The sequence below is a fragment of the Glycine max genome, chromosome 19 (assembly GCF_000004515.6).
Source record: "Glycine max cultivar Williams 82 chromosome 19, Glycine_max_v4.0, whole genome shotgun sequence".
NCBI classification, from domain to species: Eukaryota; Viridiplantae; Streptophyta; class Magnoliopsida; order Fabales; family Fabaceae; genus Glycine; species Glycine max.
Window position 1 is genome coordinate 46,069,154 of NC_038255.2, and position 17,232 is coordinate 46,086,385.

At 31.9% G+C, this 17,232-nt stretch overlaps 2 protein-coding genes and 1 pseudogene across 5 annotated transcripts; 2 read left to right on the plus strand and 1 right to left on the minus strand.

Moving 5' to 3' along the window:
- Positions 1-3,726: 3,726 nt before the first annotated feature.
- On the plus strand, positions 3,727-5,787 carry LOC100787557 (2-Cys peroxiredoxin BAS1-like, chloroplastic; annotated as a pseudogene).
- A 270-nt stretch (positions 5,788-6,057) lies between these two features.
- Positions 6,058-9,575, plus strand: LOC100500460 (NifU-like domain-containing protein). 4 transcript variants are annotated; one of them, XM_006603607.4, is made up of 4 exons: positions 6,058-6,614; positions 6,683-6,804; positions 6,896-6,949; positions 9,213-9,575. In XM_006603607.4, the coding sequence occupies exons 1-4, from the start codon at positions 6,320-6,322 to the stop codon at positions 9,225-9,227; spliced, it is 486 nt and encodes a 161-aa protein (XP_006603670.1). In that variant the 5' UTR covers positions 6,058-6,319; the 3' UTR covers positions 9,228-9,575. The 4 variants fall into 4 exon arrangements, with proteins under 4 accessions (XP_006603670.1, XP_006603671.1, XP_006603669.1 ...); NM_001251518.2 differs by having other exon boundaries at positions 6,229-6,614; positions 6,886-6,949; positions 9,213-9,571; XM_006603608.3 differs by having other exon boundaries at positions 6,886-9,575.
- A 556-nt stretch (positions 9,576-10,131) lies between these two features.
- On the minus strand, positions 10,132-15,396 carry LOC100788087 (cytokinin riboside 5'-monophosphate phosphoribohydrolase LOG7). The gene is made up of 7 exons (XM_003553570.5): positions 15,167-15,396; positions 13,864-13,961; positions 12,918-12,948; positions 12,701-12,800; positions 12,475-12,545; positions 10,707-10,850; positions 10,132-10,502 (listed from the first exon to the last, which is right to left on the minus strand). Exons 1-7 carry the CDS (start codon positions 15,272-15,274, stop codon positions 10,416-10,418), a joined length of 639 nt encoding a protein of 212 aa, XP_003553618.1. The 5' UTR covers positions 15,275-15,396; the 3' UTR covers positions 10,132-10,415.
- Positions 15,397-17,232: the final 1,836 nt, after the last annotated feature.

The window sequence follows — 17,232 nt, forward strand, 5'->3', positions numbered from 1 at the left end:
TGGGTCTTGGTCCGCCTTCGTCCTTACCGTCAATTTTCTGCAAAAGATAAGAAACCCACGAATGAGAAACTAGCCCTCCGCTATTATGGTCCTTTTCAAGTTGTTGCTAAGCTCGGACCTGTGGCATATCGTTTGGCACTACCAGAGGGGGTCCGTCTCCACCCTGTGTTCCACTGTTCGAAGCTTAAGCCCTTTCACGGGGACCCAGACTCCTCATCCCCTCTTCCTTTACCACCCACTTTCCATGAAAATCAACCACTCGTCTCTCCCCTCTCTATCCTGGATTTTCGTTGGGCAACCTCTGATCCCCAAAGTCCGTGGCAAGTCTTGGTTCAGTGGCAGGGCCTTACACTGGAGGAAACGTCATGGGAAGATTGGCATCAGCTTTGCCAGGATTATCACCTTGAGGACAAGGTGATCCTGCAAGGGCCGAGGGATGATACGAGTATAGAGAACACAGAGCTTAGGAAGGAAGATGTTGAGGAAGAAGATGATCTAAGTAAGCTGGGAGAAGAGAATTGAGGGGTGCAAAGAGAAGGAAAGCCCAAAAGGAAGGTTCTCAAGCCCAATTATCTAAAGGATTACGTTTAGGAGAGAAACAGAACAATATACTTCATCATACTTAGCCTTATGCCTAAAATAGGAAAATTACGAATACATACTCATTTAGAGGATAATGACAAGCAATTCTGTTATATGCATATTCTAGAATTATTCCAGTAAGACAGCTCAGCATAATTCTGTTACTAGACCATCTATATAATATCATGTAAATAAAGCATAAGGCAATGAAAAGATATTTTCCCTTAACTACCTTTTCTTCTTCATCTCTTCTGTGGAGGGTCTGGACCTCGAAATCCAGAAGCTATCACATTTATATTTTAAAATATTTAAATTTAAATAGACCTTATTTATCGTTTTTCTCTGGGTCCATAAAATTTTAAGATTGATCCTAAGTAAGAGATAACTTAAAAAAATTCTTATAATAATGATCAAACATATTTCAAAAAATAATCTTATATATTTGTACATGACAATATTTATTTATGAAAATGATACACATCATTAGAGAATCTTTGTTAATTAACGATGTGGTTAAGGGAACATTATGTCATATAGTCTCATTCATTTTAAAATGATCAAATCAGTAGTTGAGTCATTTCCACAATAAGACCTTTTTCAAAAATGAAATTTTACCAAGTGCTACAATAATGATAATGATAAAAATGTTAGGTTCAAAAATCAAAGCATAGGTTTAAAAATGTTATTTAACTCCAAAATAAAACAAAGAGATGATACAACTTTCCATGAATTGGAATGAACAAATATATTAAGTGAGATAAATTGAGGTGTATATCATGTGACAATTCATTATCCGATTGTCACAATAAAATAATAATGAACTTGAATAAATAATCTTTTCTCATAATTTCATGCAAGGTCATTCATGTATATATCTCCTTCTTAAGTATCAAGAGTAAAAATTTATAATCATCCAGCAATAGGAATAAAATAAATTAAGTTGTTCAACAAGAGTCTACGGGCTAGCCTATATCAATTTAGGCTAGGCTTGATTTTTTCAAGAAAAAATCAAGCTAAGATTTTTATTAAATTCTATTTAGTTAAAAATGACAATTATTTCAAAACCTTTTAAGCTTAATAATTTGGTATATCTAAAAGACATTAAAAAAATATTTACTGTTTTTTTTCAAGTTAAAGCTTATGAGAAAGTTGGTTAAGACTTGTATAATTAAATAATCATAATGACAAAATTATAATATTATGACTTATGAACGAAAATTCTAACATATATAAACTAAAAAACTGAATAATAAAATATAATAAAAAGCTGAATAAATATACTTAATTAAATTTATATTGTTTTTTAAAAATGTCACTAAATTTAATTGCATCATTTATTTCGTTACTAAACTATAAAATATTGTAATATAAAAAACCTCATATACAAATATTTTGCTTTACAATATAATCCATTATATAAATATAGGATTTCATAATTTTATGTAAATAAAGCAACTTCTTATGTCGGGAGTGCATCCTCATCTTCTCCAAATGCGCACAACATTTTTATGTCTAACGTGGCCAATATACTTTCGTCCTGAATTATTTCTTTGTTGGTCCCCAATGAAATCAATACATTACGCAATTATAGACCAAGTACAAAGGTCATTGTTCCGGCAACCTCCCGTGGGAAAACATGAAATGGATGACAACACAACACAATGGACACTCTGCTGCAAGGGTTATGCTTATGAGTATGACGATCAACAAATTGAGCAAGAAAAATTTGAGTTCGAATGAATTTTCTCTTAACTTAAATCGATCTGAAATTCAGCTGGTTTAAGGTGGCCTACAAATAATTGGGTCACACTAGTAAATATTTTAGTCCACGATAAATTATCTGAGTCCAATTTAGTTAAAAAAAAAATTGCCATGCAATGCTAAGCTAGTTTTGACACCCATAATTATTTATAAGATTAAATATTTTTTTTCCTATCAAAAATCACTAATAATTAGCTTTCCTGTAGATACGAGAGATGCTAATATTGCCATGTTGATCCACTAGATTCCTGATAGCAGAAATTAAGTCTAAAGCCCGAAGCAGCCCTTACATTACCACCCTTTATGCTAGCTACTACAGCCTGGGGAATCCACCTGCAAATCAAGTCTCTTCCAAACCTTTAGCGAGAGCTTGCTTAAGACCCTCATAAACCCACCATGACAATTACCAAATTCATCCCGAAACAAACCTCCACAACCTTATTTTATACTATCAAGTGATAAGATTAAGTCATTAACCAATAACATAACAACCTACTAATCTAAAACTTTGATAAAAAATAAATGAAATCTAATAAGAAATTATTTTCGTCAAAAATCAAACTTAAATATTATCTAAACGATTTAAAAAAAAAATTAAGTATTTTGATTTCTTATTATTTGTTACCCTATTTCATTTTGATTTGGTAATTTGATCGTGGAATTCAATTCCACTTGGTTGTATGTCACCAAGATTATGACAAAACAATCATGTGCAAGTTTTTTTTTTATTAATAAATGATATTTTTAAATATCTTATTAACTAATATGTAGATCATTGATTTTTAGTTCATATTAAATATTTTTTAAAGAGAGTAATTCAAAATGAATAAAATATTATAAGGATTAAAATAAAAATAATAAGAAAAAAATTAAAAAGGAATTTTATAAGAATTGATTTTAATTTTTTTATAACAAACAGCAGAATAAGAAAATAACATATATTTAAGCCAACTTTTATTTTACTAATTAAAAAAGGACATAAAACGAGTGCAGCGAGTAGGTGGCACCGTGGCAGTAGAACACATATTAAATTAATTCTTACATATTCCATTTTTGTTTTTCTTGCTCACACTCACTCTCACTATCACTCACTCATTGTTTTACTTCCATTTTTTTTTTTTTTTATGTTAGTACTTGTTTACTTGTTTGTTGGCCTCTATTTTAATTTTGCGCATTACACTCTCTGTCCAGCAAGATATTGTTGCATAATCAACTGTGACTCAACTGTGATCATGAACTACATTGATGATCGTGGTCATGGTTAAGTTTCTCTTTGCAGCATTTTTGAGCTTATTTGTTTATTGATAGACATGAATATGATACTTGTTGCAGAAGCACAATTCGTTGTAAATTGTAATTAGTAGAACAATGCTTTAAAATAATATGGGAATTCTAGACTCTTCCTCCTTGAAGGTTGTGAGCATTGTATTGGAATTCCTTCGTGTGTGTTGGAGTCTTCTTTTTGTAAGTGTTGACAGTTGTAACTTCCTTGATGAAGCTGAAAAGTCAAGTGTATAGAGCGTAATTTTCCTCTGACAACCTCTGAAGTAATTTATTTATTGTTTTTTGTTTGTTTTAAAAGAGTGAACTTCCATTAGTTGGAAACACAGCACCGGATTTTGAAGCAGAGGCTGTTTTTGATCAGGAGTTTATCAAGGTATATATAATGTACAATGCCATTTGGAAAAAAATAATTGTGATTAGAAATTATTTTTGGCTAAAACAGTCTTTTCAGGTCAAACTATCCGAATATATTGGAAAAAAATACGTTGTCCTCTTTTCCTACCCATTGGACTTCACATTCGTCTGTCCAACAGGTTAGTTAGTATTTTTGTAACCATACTCTGATTGAGATGGTTGTGGATGCTAAGTTTTCTCTTTTTTAACCTAATATTACTTGTGTACAGAAATCACTGCTTTCAGCGACTGCTATGCAGAGTTTGAGGAACTAAATACAGAGATATTGGGTGTTTCAGTGGACAGTGAGGTGAGTTTGTTTCAATCATTTTTAAAAACTATTTTGTCAGTTATAGGCTCTTATATAATTTTTTCCGATGCTTTTTTATATGATATTGTATGAGCCATGATTCCATGTAACCGACGGCAGTAATTGGGGATAAGGCTATGATTGTTGTATACTTTTCTTGATTCTTGAGATGGCATGCTTCTTGCTGGCATATATAAGCTGCTCAAGAAGATGAAGGGTGTGCAAAGACTTGGTCCACTTACAGTCTCCACATAGTTTACAGCCGTAATGATTCATTTTGTAGAAATAAGCTATGACTGAGAGTTCTTAGCATAATTGGCAAAACTGCATGGATTCTGTATTTTTATTTTTCTCTGAAACTTGCTAGAAAGAATTAGAATGTATTGAAGAGTATGGTTAGAGGAAATTACTTCATTAACTATAGAAAGTCAAATATTGGGCAATGATTTCATTTGAACTTCATTGATAATTGAAATGGGACACAATATTGCCACTTATACCTGTGCACATGCCCTAGAAAACACAGCTTTTTATGATATGATCTATTACTATTCTTTTCTTTACATTCACAGTTACCTTTTTATAGCCTTATCCAAAGGTAATTCTGAAGTTTGCTTCTTCTTGATTAGTGGTGCTATTGTTATTATTGTAGTTCTCGCACCTTGCATGGGTTCAAACTGATAGAAATTCTGGTGGTCTTGGCGACTTGAAGTATCCTTTGATTTCTGAAATCACCAAATCCATCTCGAAATCTTATGGTGTTCTCATTCCTGATCAGGTAATTTTTAATCATGGCCTAGACTATGGGTATTCATTTTCCTTTGCTATCAAACTCCTATGTATTTTGTGCTTTAGTTTCAAATTCTCTGGAATGAAATGTAGGATGTTGACTAGGTAATATCTTTAGCATTTTGTGTCAAGTGGTGAAATGTTGGCTGTGAAACTATAGCTTTCCATTCCATTTTTTTGAGCACTTTTCTCAACAATTCCAAATGTTTCCAATGATTTAGGGGATTGCATTGAGAGGATTGTTCATTATTGACAAGGGGTTATTCTGCATTCTACCATTAACAACCTGGCAATTGGTAGAAGTGTTGATGAGACAAAGAGAACACTCCAGGTAATTATACGCCTAATCAGGACAACAGCAGGATTGAACACTTTTTTAGTATATCTCCCAACATTTTGTTTGTTTCTTTTACCTTTGTATCATTTATATAAATTCTTTGCCTCCATTTATGTGCATTGGTCTTGCAGGCTTTGCAGTATGTGCAGGAGAACCCCGATGAAGTTTGCCCAGCTGGGTGGAAGCCTGGCGATGAAACCAGACCCTAAACTTAGCAAAGACTACTTTGCTGCGGTGTAGGGAGGATAATACTCGAGTAGCAATTGCTCATTTGTAACAATTAATTGTGTAAAAGGATTTTGCTTTATGCAATGCAAGTTTTTTAAAATTTTGACTGACAGGTCCTGGCTAATGATTAAGAATGCATACTATTGTTTCATGATTTTAGAATGAATTATGTATGTATTTTTTTTTTCCATTACTTCTGTTTGTGATCATGTGATGTACATCATGATTGCATGTCTTATGACTTAAGATGAATTTTCAGGTTACATTTAATCAGGTTTTATAAAACCAAATTCACTTATTAATGGAATTCCAAATTCAAAGCAATTCTAATTCTTTGACTATTAAAACTGATTTTAGATGTACTGAATGGTACGTACAAATTTTCATGTCTTTACCATTACTTGCCCATTGTCCAAAATTTAACATTCGGAATTGCTTTAAATAAAAGGTCTAGGCTAGTCAAAAACATGTTTTTTTTTATAAAAAAAAAAAGAATAACTTTTGGGGAGTATTGATATCCATCCATATCCGATTCTAGATTTCTAGATAGCCACCGGGCACCACAGCTCAGCACAGTGAGTCTTAGAAATTGAACATCTTGGAATTGGCTTTATAAAGTAAAAGAAGAGGCGCAGATGTCCCTACTCCAGAAGGGCCTGTGCTGTGTCTTTGACATCCGTAATAATGTAAGGTCACTCAGGCTCCCATCATGCAGCACCAGAATCAGAAATTTCCATGCCCCAAACAACTCCAATTCTCCACTCCAATCATTGACACGTGGTAAATCACGGAGGATGATTTCGAAACCTATATCAGCGGCTCTTCCCGCTCCACCGCCACTTGACCTCACAGAAAACAACGTGAAACAGGTTTTAGAGGACGCTCGAAAGGAGCTGGGTCAAATCTTTGACTCCTCTGTTGGTATCACTGGTAAGTAAGAGTTATGTTGTTTTGTGGTTTAATGGGGGCAACATAACAATAACATAATCTAATTTCAGGAGTGGTGGAACTTGCTGACTTGGATGGGCCTTTTGTCAAGATTAGCCTCAAGGGTCGGTTTTGGCACAAACGTTCCACTGTTCTTGCCAGAGTCGCTAATTATCTCAAACAGAGGATCCCTGTAATTCTCTTATAATGCTTCTTTCTTTTCTATCTAGTACTGCTAAGCTTACTAGTTGCATAACTAATGCTTTGTTTTCAGGAGATTTTAGAAGTTGACATTGAAGACGAGAAACAATTGGATGACAGTCCTGAGAATTTTTAAGGTACTGTGCATGGCTTGCCGCTCTTTCAATTTTGTTCTATAGTTGGCCTTCGACTAGCCGATTCCCTTGATAAGAGATTTTGTTTAGTGTGGATGAGAAGCTGTTGAAAAATAATCACTATGGGAATATCTGTGTACTAGTTGTGCTATCTTTGTTAGTACATGTTATTGTTACTTACACATGGAACTTTCTCACGTAGTTCTCATTATCACCCATTTCTCTTTTTCTCCTTTCCTTTTATTTCACAATCAATGGTGCACATTCCGTATGTCAGATTATGTGCACAAAATGTACCACCAACACTTTGGTCTTTCGGATACCGCCTTTATGGTGTCATTGGTTAGAGTCACCCAACAGCACAAACTCTTATAGGGAAAATTCTGGCTTGAATTGTCCATATCCCCATCATTTGGCAGAATATTCAAGTTTCCATTTTGTCTAGTTCGAGATTTCAGTGACGAGCAAAGGTGGGTTGGTATGGGTTGGTAGATAAGTAGCGAAATAATATTTCCAAGTATTTGAGTTTTGATCGAGTTCAACAATGTCATGTGATCTATACTTAGCAAGATAAGGTTATTATTGTTGTTGTTAAATAGTTCAGGGAGAGAGGTAAGAGGAGCTCGGCTTATTATGGACTTGTTTGGATAAGCTTCTCTTGAAACACTTCTTGGATGATAAAATAAGAAAAACAGAATGAAATGAGTTTCTCCATAAGTTAAAATGACCTCTCCATTTGCTAATCATTAGTAATTTGTAGATGTCCTCTCATCTTTTGGAGAAGTTATATGAGAGTTTCTACAAATTAGCTAATGGTCAGCTAATGGAGAGCTCATTTTAGCTTATGGAGAAACTCATCTCATTTTTTTCTTCTTATTTTCTTAATTACCAATAGCTGGTGGCACTCAAATGTTGGATTATAAAACTGCAACACATGCTGATTTGTTTGTTGATACTATTGTTTATATTGTTTTATACTGCATTTAAGTATTTACACATGCTGATTCTTACATCTGTGATTAAGTTTTCCTGCACTTTGTTATAACTTTGTCAGTTGAAACACAAGGAATGGGATAAGTGAACCTGTTTAAGAATTGCTTGCATTCAACTCGGAATAAATTTGATATCCTTAGTTTTTTTAAAACTTACCGTAACTGCAAGGCTTTGGTTTCAATGCTCTATGATTGTTCGATTAACTTAGGTTTGGTTTCTAACTTCTAAGGATATCCCCACGCCTTTTTGGCTTTTTATTAATCATTTGACATGGAACAATACAGTTAGGCCTTCCCCACTTTGTTTAACTAAATTAGAAATGATAAGGACTTCACTGTTAGTGATGATAAAATAACTCTCATACCCTTATCCTAATTTATTCAGGGTATTAATAAATTTACTTGTGTCTTTCTCTCAGTATGATCCATTTATGTTATGAATCCTGAATAATGCATTGCAGCCGTGTTATTTTATTATATTTTTGTTGGGCGGTGTAGTAAAGAATTGAATAAACTATGATAATGTAGTGCAGTCAAACCCTGTCTTGACCTGCCAACAGTTAGAAATACTCTATTTCTGGTTGAATGAGGGCTTTTTTTTGGTATTGATCCTCGGTGTAATCTTAGGGAACTAGGTGAATCCATTTAAGGGAGCAAAGCTATTCCATAGGCTTTATAGTTTAGATCAATGAAATTAGTTAGCTTCTTAGAGTTAATTTTCTGGGTCGTACATCATGGTAAAATTTTCCCAGCAACTTGGATTAGGTCCATCTGAATGATTTCATTGGATGGAATTAGTTGGTTAGTTACTAATTTATTACTATTACTAATCATTTACTTCAATGAATTTTATCATTCAAAAGCATTTTACACCATTTTTTCTAGGATCTATTTTATCTTATTGATTATATAAATGTGCACACATTGTTCAGAGAAAAAGGGAATGTCTCATTCATTGAATTGTTTGTACAAGAGACGAGAATGTATACAATGAAAAGCTGAGTAACTCAATTTGATACTTACTTGATTAACTAAGACGTGGCTAACTAAGTAATTAATTATTAGTTGTAATACCCCTCAAGGTGGGATGGGCAAATCAAGGATTCCCAACTTGGAAAGAAAGGTCTGGAAATGAGATAATGGCTTAGTTAACAAATAAGCAATCTGGTGGGAAGATTTGACATGAATTAGTTTCAATTAAGAGGATTGGACTAATTCTCTTATAAAGTGAATGTTAATGTCAATGTGTTTGGACTTTTTTTGATGATGAGCAGGGTTTGAGGTCATAAAATCATTGTAGATGAAACCATGGTAGATGAAATGGAAATCTCAGTGTGAGAGGAGAGGATGGAGTCACACAACTTCACTAGTCTCTGGGAACACACAGAAATCAGTAGTTTATCGCCTAGTGTTAATAAAGCTTCCCTAATATGCTTTACCAAAAACTGTTAGCGAAGGTTGGACTTAACAAGAAAAGGTAAGCTTCGGCTAGGTACTCTCTTGATGTATTGCACTAAATGATTTACCGCTTGTAAATGGTGAATCCTGGGTGAAGCCATGTATCATGCATTAACTTAATTTGTGTACGTTGTAAGCAATATCTGGCTGAAAAATAGTCAACTACATTATTTAACCAATTAGCCTCCAATATAAAGAAGCTTTAAGCTATACCTTTCCCTATGTTCCTGACAACTTCAAACCAGGATCCATAGGTGTGGGTATAAGACCATCTGCAACCGTGTATCTATCACGGTATTCAATAAAAGCAAGTGCTAAGGAGACTAGTTAAAAAACTTTAAAAGTAGAAATATTATTATTGAGAGGAAAAAAATTACGTTGTTCATGATATGTTTTGCATTCTTTTATCATTTTTCCATTAAATATTTTTTTTTTAATTTCTTACCCACTACTCTCACCGGTTAGCAAGACCCTTCGATAAATAAGACCATAACGACCCGACTTGTATATATATCTTCCTTTGTCCCTTGAAGGAATAACTCAATAACATACTGGAGGTATATATATCTTCCTTTGTCCCTTGAAGGAGTTAGATGGTTACATATTGATTAAAGAGCACATATTCTCTAGTGTTTTTCGACTGGCAATTTTGACCAGGTTGTTATTAAAGAATTTATCTAAAAGTAATGGTTGGTTCAAAGAGACAAGACTGAACTAACAGGAAAAAAAAAATCCTGAAGTACAAAGGTTGCCGTGAATAATTCGGATCATCGTTGCCAAGGCAATTGAAACATAAATTTCAATTAGGATTTTCCACATTTTGAACCACCCTCGTTTCCGTACACTGGGAGCTTTACCAAAAAGGTTGGCAAAAAAAAAAAATGTATTGACTTCTACCGTACGGTTCCTATGCCCGTATATGATGGATGAGTCCTAATCCTATGTACCCAAAATATGCTATAAATGTAAAAACTTAAAAAACCGTGGATCATATATAAATCGTCCACAAAGAGGATTCATCACATGGCAACTTCTGATTCAGTCACGTAAAGTCTTTCTTCCCACACCAACTTGGACGCAAACTCATCTTGCTCAGGAACATGTTCCTGCTACCATAAAATATTTAACGATATAATCAAGTACAAGCAAAGAAATCGAATATCTAAAACAACTTGATTTAGCAACTTGTATTAACTAGAAGTATTCATGCCATATGCATCAACTTAATTTCGCTTTGTTCAAAGGAAATGAATCATCGTCCTTGAACCACAAACATTGAAAAATTTATATTTATATATTAATTTACACACCTCTAGCTCTAGCATCAATTGTTTGGCTGTGGGTGCTGACACGATAATGCGACGTGCCGTAGGGGATATAAAGCCTTCATCAACGGCTTTGTCAATGAACGACAACAAGGAATTGTAAAATCCATCCACATTCAACAGGCCCACCTGCATCTCATAAAAATTGACAAATAAACACTATGTTACTAGCAACCTTCATTGACCACGAACTTTAATTTGTTTTGCGTTTGTTCTTCAATCTTAATTCATCTATTTTAATTAGGTGGTTAATCGCATACTTTACTCCCATTCAAACGGAGAACCTTCAAATATTGTAGAGTGACAATGATTAACTAAGCAAAATCCGAGACTATTCTCTCATGTGAATTCGAATTAAATAGCCCACATTTACCGGATTCTGTATGTATTGAAGCTTCCTGGTTGTTAAACATATTTATATTGTATATAGAATATATTAGTATTCTAAGTAACATCGAATATTATGGATCCCAATTTGAAGTTGTTGAAGCATTCTCCTATTTCACCGAGTCATATCCGATCAACTTGGCTAATCAGCCAAGAATATATTAGTATCCAGTAACATGACAACTGATTATACGTACAATAACAGTGTCAAAACAAGTTAATTAAGGCGAATGCTGTACGAATAACCAAAGGCAAAAACAACATTATATAATAATGGGGTTTGATTAGTTTATACTTTATACATTGTGGGCGGTAGAATTTAATCCAGAGTCACAAACTCACAATATATACGTTAATGAAGATCGTTTGTTCCATGTCAAAAGGCATGGATTCTATTATAATATTTTATTTTCCCATCTTTCGGGCCTCTCTCCCATATATAGGTTTCTATTATTCTATATCAGCCACATATAAAATTACTTTAAGCCCTTCTACAATATTTGTTTTTATTAATTCCTACTAAAAGAAAACATTAAATATTTATAATATTTTCAAGATATTAAATTATTTAATTTCTTAATTTAATATTCTCTTTATGAAGTATTAAAAGAATGAGAAATGATAGTTATACACTGTTTATTATTATCTAAATCCATTGAAAATAAAAAAAAGTCATGTGAGTCACATTCAAATCTAATAAGTCTCATGGTTTATTTTTAATAAATTTATGTATATACGTGTTAGAGACTACTCCACCTGTCTCATAATCTATGTTTATTTCAATATTTTAATGTCTTCAAACATTTGTCACTTTAATTAAATAATAAGAAAGTATTAATATTTGTAACAATATCCAGAATTGTATTTCAAAGTGTTAGAGACTACTTCAATGAATTCACAATTATATTTCAAATTGAGATTGTTTTTTTAAAAAAATACTTTTTCATAATAATATATAATTAATAGTTTTATAATTAAAATATATGCATGACTTTAAAAGAAATTTAGTTTATAAGCACTTTAAAAGGCAAAAAAAAAAGACGGAGGGAATATCCAGAATTGACCAGGAGTTTCATTTTATATTAAAATCTTTATATTTTTAAAAATAAAAAAAAAACTTATTTTTTAAAATAATAATGTTATTTTCAGTATCTTACTTAAACATCAGTTAATTTATAATTATTTTTTTAAATCTTCTAATAAAAAATATATTTTAATGAATACTGATTTTATTATGAAAAATGTATTATTTTAAAAGATAATACCAGAGGGTAGGGAAATTATTTTGTTAACAGTTTGTAACTAGAATTATTGATTCATGGGTAAATTGTCTAACATGGCATTAAAATTGAGGAGTAGAGCTTACGGGTTTGCTGTGGATCCCAAGCTGCGCCCATGTAATGACTTCCAGCAATTCTTCAAGGGTTCCATATCCTCCTGTTAATTGTTGAAAAATAAGAACAAGCTCTATGTGTTGCTCAAAGAACAAATGTCCCCTTTCATGTGATAATTATTTAAGATTCTCTTCTGTTTTTGTTAATTATATATGTGATCTCATATATATATATGAGTGATTAAGAACAAAATCTTACCAGGGAGGGCAATAAAGGCATCGGCTTGACGGGCCATCTCGGCTTTCCTTTGGTGCATACTAGATACGGCTCTCACTTCCCCAATAGGATCACCTGTTATCTGCATTTGCAACATATAACTATGAATTTTTGTTTGAACTTTAAATTAACTAATTAATGCTATCACCATATAGTGATGAACTGAAAAATAATTTTTGACACGGGGACGTATATGTACCTCTCTTGGCATAAGACTTGTTGGGATAACCCTGTACAAACAAGCCCATGGTCAGAACTAGATAGATTTTAGTTTTTTATTTTTATTTTTATTTGGTGAATGATATATTGATATATAGATATTTGAATTTAATAGACATGCACTAATCAATCATAAATTATCATTCGATGTGATTTAAATAAATACTTAGTATAAATTTTAATAAATTTATTATATGTTAATTTGTAATTAGACTATAGTGTAAATAAAAGACCAAAATTATTTTACAATATCTATATATGTATTATTTACTCTTTAATATATATTTAAAAGAACAAAATGGAAACTTAACCATTTTGATTTACAAGATATATAAGAGAACGATTGTAAACTAATTGAATGTGGAACGAGGAATCAATATTTTCTTCGAAATGCAAGAAAAAATATATGAAATGAAAGAAAGAAAACACCGTAATGTTGGCTCCAATTGTTGCGCAAAAACTTACGTTCTTCCGTCCCTTTCTGGAAGGGCCAAAAAAGGGATTCAACTTTATCCAATAGAGCAAAGCTTCCCAAGAAGCTTCTAACTAACGGTAAAGGTCACATTTTTCTATTTTTCTTTTTTCCATTTTAAAATCCCAACAATGGTGCAGAAGGCCCAATATATACTATTAATCACTGTGAATTTTTTACTATTATTTCGATCCAAGATGCTCCCTTTCAACCTACATTCGGAACCTTAATTTGATTAAGAAAATAATGTCCCACATTGCAAGCATTTGATCCAGTGATGTTATGGATTGCTACCCATTTGTCACAAAACATGGGAAACACGCGTGAGCCAATAGTAGTACGAAACATCGAAGTTCATAAGTAAAAAACCAATAAGGCTCAGCAAAAATGATTAAGGTGGCCTATTATATAAATTACATGCACAACAGAGAATGGGGAGTGTGTGAGAACAAACCCTAGAACATGGCGCCCACCATCATGAACTGCCTGAGAAACGAGGCCCATCAGCCCCACGCTACCACCTCCATAGACCAAATCAATCCGTCTTTCCACCTTCAAAACACATCGAAAACCAAACCATGTAGACGCGTGTCACAACACTCGTCATGAAAACACAATTAAACAAACAAATTAACCAAACTAAATGTATTCACCAAAAAATAAAAAACTAAACCAACTGTTTGGACATGGCAAAAATAATTGATTTTATTATAACCTTTTAGTGGAGGGAATAACCAAAGGGGTAACAATACATGCGAATTTTTATTTTACTACTATATATTTTAGTTAAAGCAAGGAATGGTACCACATTTAGGTGAGAATTAGGGCATATGGAAAAATCATGGAGCTAGGTTCGGTCATGGAAACTTGTGGGGAATGCCAAAGGCTGATAACACGCTTTCATAGAGTAATGATACCTAGGAAGCACGTTTGGTTCCTAAAAAAAATAGAATCTAAGTATATACTGTAGTATGTGTTTCTGGGTGTTTATTTATTTATTTACATATAAAGATAGAAAGTTAGAAACATTTTTTAGCGTTGTAAAAAACAGTATAGTAGTAGGGTGAAACAAAAGATCATGCAATAATGCTGCATAACTGACAGCGAGATTACAGCTAGCATCATCCAATAGCAATCTCTCTGCGTGTGCGCCTTTCTCTCTCTCATGCCAAACTTAAACCCTAAACCATCCACTCATTCCTCAACAATCATAAGCACGAGTTGCCACTCGAGAGATTGTTTTGTTATTATTTTTTACTTCAAAAAATAAAAGAAAATAAGAAGAGGATCCGGAGGAACAAGTGTGGAACTCCAGAGTGAGAAATTAATCAAAATGAATCATAGAGGGAAAAAGGTTTGGTTATGGTACACATTTAAGGAAACTTCATAGAGCATTGCGGTTGAAGGGACAAAAAGAGGCAGGAGAAAAAGGAAAAAGATCATTCAATCTAATTAATCGATATGATACCAAATAAAGTACCATGGAACCCAAAATTCTCCGGGGTTCAGATTCAATGGTCCATCAATAATCGATTCTAGATTTGAATTCATTCGCTTTTCAAAAACAGATAAATTAAAACAAATGAGGCAAGAAAAGAAAACGGAATTTAATAAACGGAGAAAAACGAAACGTGTCTTTTTGCTGAAAAATAAAACTGGCCTCTTGCATATGTATACATGGTGTAGTGTAGCAATAGAATTAAAATTGTAATGAAACAAATAAATGGAAAAAAGAAAAAACTGGGTATATATGTTACCAGCTCCCTGCCAAGTTGAACAGCAGCTTCTTGATATGTAGGTTTCTTCCCTGAACTGCTCCCACAGAAGACGCAAATCCTCTTGAATCTGGAATTGGTCTCTTCCATTTGTCGTTGGTGTGAGGTCTCGGCTACAACCGAGAGAGAGGGAGCAAAGAAAAGAGGGTTGAGAATGAGAAGAAGGTGACTATTTGTTTAATGTATTTTGATGTGGATATAGGTTACATACACATACACATTACATATACCCTGCTCCCTCAAACTCACATCCCAACTCCTTCGCCCAATCATTAATTTATACAATAATAAAAATATTATATCAAAATTACATGCATGCTCCTTTTAATTTATATAATTAAAGTTATAAAAAAATATAACTATTTTTAAAATATATATATATATATATATATAATATTAAAAAATCACATGTTATGTTTTTTAACATAAAGCATAATAATAAAAATACCCCTTTCATTTTTTCTAATTTCATTAAAAATATTTATATTTATCTGTTAATTTAAAATTTTAAAAATTAAAAACCATTTTTAATTTTTATAAATTTTAGTTTCAATATCTTGTGGTTTTTATTTTCATATTTGAAATCTCAACCACTCAAATTAATCACCATTCCTTATTTGGACTTAATTGTTTACTGGTGACAAATAATGGTAACAATAATATTATTAATGATATATATTGATAGTTTTGAAACAATGACAAAAAAAGTGCATAACAATCATAATAATATATAGTGACGACAAAATAGGAGTTAATTAATAATAATGATAATGAATATGGTAACAAGTAAATAGTGACAAAGATAGCATGTCACTCTTTTTTTTGGTAAATAATAAAGTATGTCACTCTTTAAATAGGGTGAAGGAATTGATAAGTTATTTTTATAATTAAAAATAAAAAGTTTAAACTATTTTTTTATCTTTAAAAATTAAATTAAAAACTAATTTAATTTCATCTTCATTGATTCTGTTTTATTTTAAAATTAAAATATTTAAAACTTGGAATTCTCTAAACAAATTTTACATTTATCAATATATATGTTATCTTTATCATTAATATTTTGGTTCCAATAAAATTTGAATCCAAATATCTGAAGTTTGATTGTTGTAGATGCAAATAAGACAAGTCAAGAAAAAAAAAAAAAAAGACACTGACAAGAGAAGAACAACAATGTTCCTTTGGGGGCTTCTCCCATGTATTTTTTTAACATTTGTGGGTATTTGTGAATATTTAAAAAAAGCCTAAAAATATTTTAAAACACACTGTAATTTTTTATTCTAATATTTTTTTAAAAAAAAAATTTCTATAATTATAAATAAAATTATTTTAATATTTTACACAATTAAAATTAAAATGTTTATAGATATGGGCAATTACCTTTTTTTTTGTTAGAGGCAATTACCATGTTCTTATACGCGCATATCCACATGTAGGTTTCTTTGTAATAGGAAGAGTATGATTTCTATATATGTATTTTATGTTTTTTTGTCTCTATAAGTTTAATTAGGATTGCTAAATTGTTACTTAGTTGTGAGTGTTCTGCATGATTTTTTTAATCAGCAAAAGATTATTATTAAAGGATACAAGGAGTACCAAAAGGTTATATAACCGTACCCCATCCTTCATAGCAGTTATATAACCATACCCCACCCTTCTATAACAAAGCTGAAATATATAACCATTACAAGCATTATTTCCCAACCAAGTGCAAAATATTAATCCCTACACTCACATCCTTATCAGGAACAAAAACCAAACGGCGGTGAATACATAATCATTCTCATTTCAGCATTTTGATGCAATATGCAAGGATGGAATATAATTCATAAAATGAGAAATTAAAGTTGCTTTCTTCACATATATAACATGATAAAGAAAAATACATGTTATCTTTTAAATCAAGCAATAAAAAGAAACAAAGTCATCAGTATTTTATATTATTTAAAGTAAAAACTTAAATACATTTTTAGCCTTATATAAAATTATGCGTTTTTTCTTTTTCATTTTAATTCTCTTATTTACTTATTGATTTGTATATTTTTTTTTTC

Excerpts from the sequence above, each read along its gene's own strand:
- LOC100500460 (XM_006603606.3), top strand. The coding sequence starts at position 6,320 with ATGTCCCTACTCCAGAAGGGCCTGTGCTGTGTCTTTGACATCCGTAAT. Across the intron at positions 6,615-6,682 it reads CTCCTCTGTTGGTATCACTG|GAGTGGTGGAACTTGCTGAC; the intron begins GTAAGTAAGAGT and ends ATCTAATTTCAG. Across the intron at positions 6,805-6,895 it reads ATCTCAAACAGAGGATCCCT|AAGTTGACATTGAAGACGAG; the intron begins GTAATTCTCTTA and ends AGGAGATTTTAG.
- LOC100788087 (XM_003553570.5), bottom strand. The coding sequence starts at position 15,274 with ATGGAAGAGACCAATTCCAGATTCAAGAGGATTTGCGTCTTCTGTGGG. Across the intron at positions 12,949-13,863 it reads GGTGGGCGCCATGTTCTAGG|GGTTATCCCAACAAGTCTTA; the intron begins GTTTGTTCTCAC and ends TTGTTTGTACAG. Across the intron at positions 12,546-12,700 it reads TGCCTTTATTGCCCTCCCTG|GAGGATATGGAACCCTTGAA; the intron begins GTAAGATTTTGT and ends AACAATTAACAG.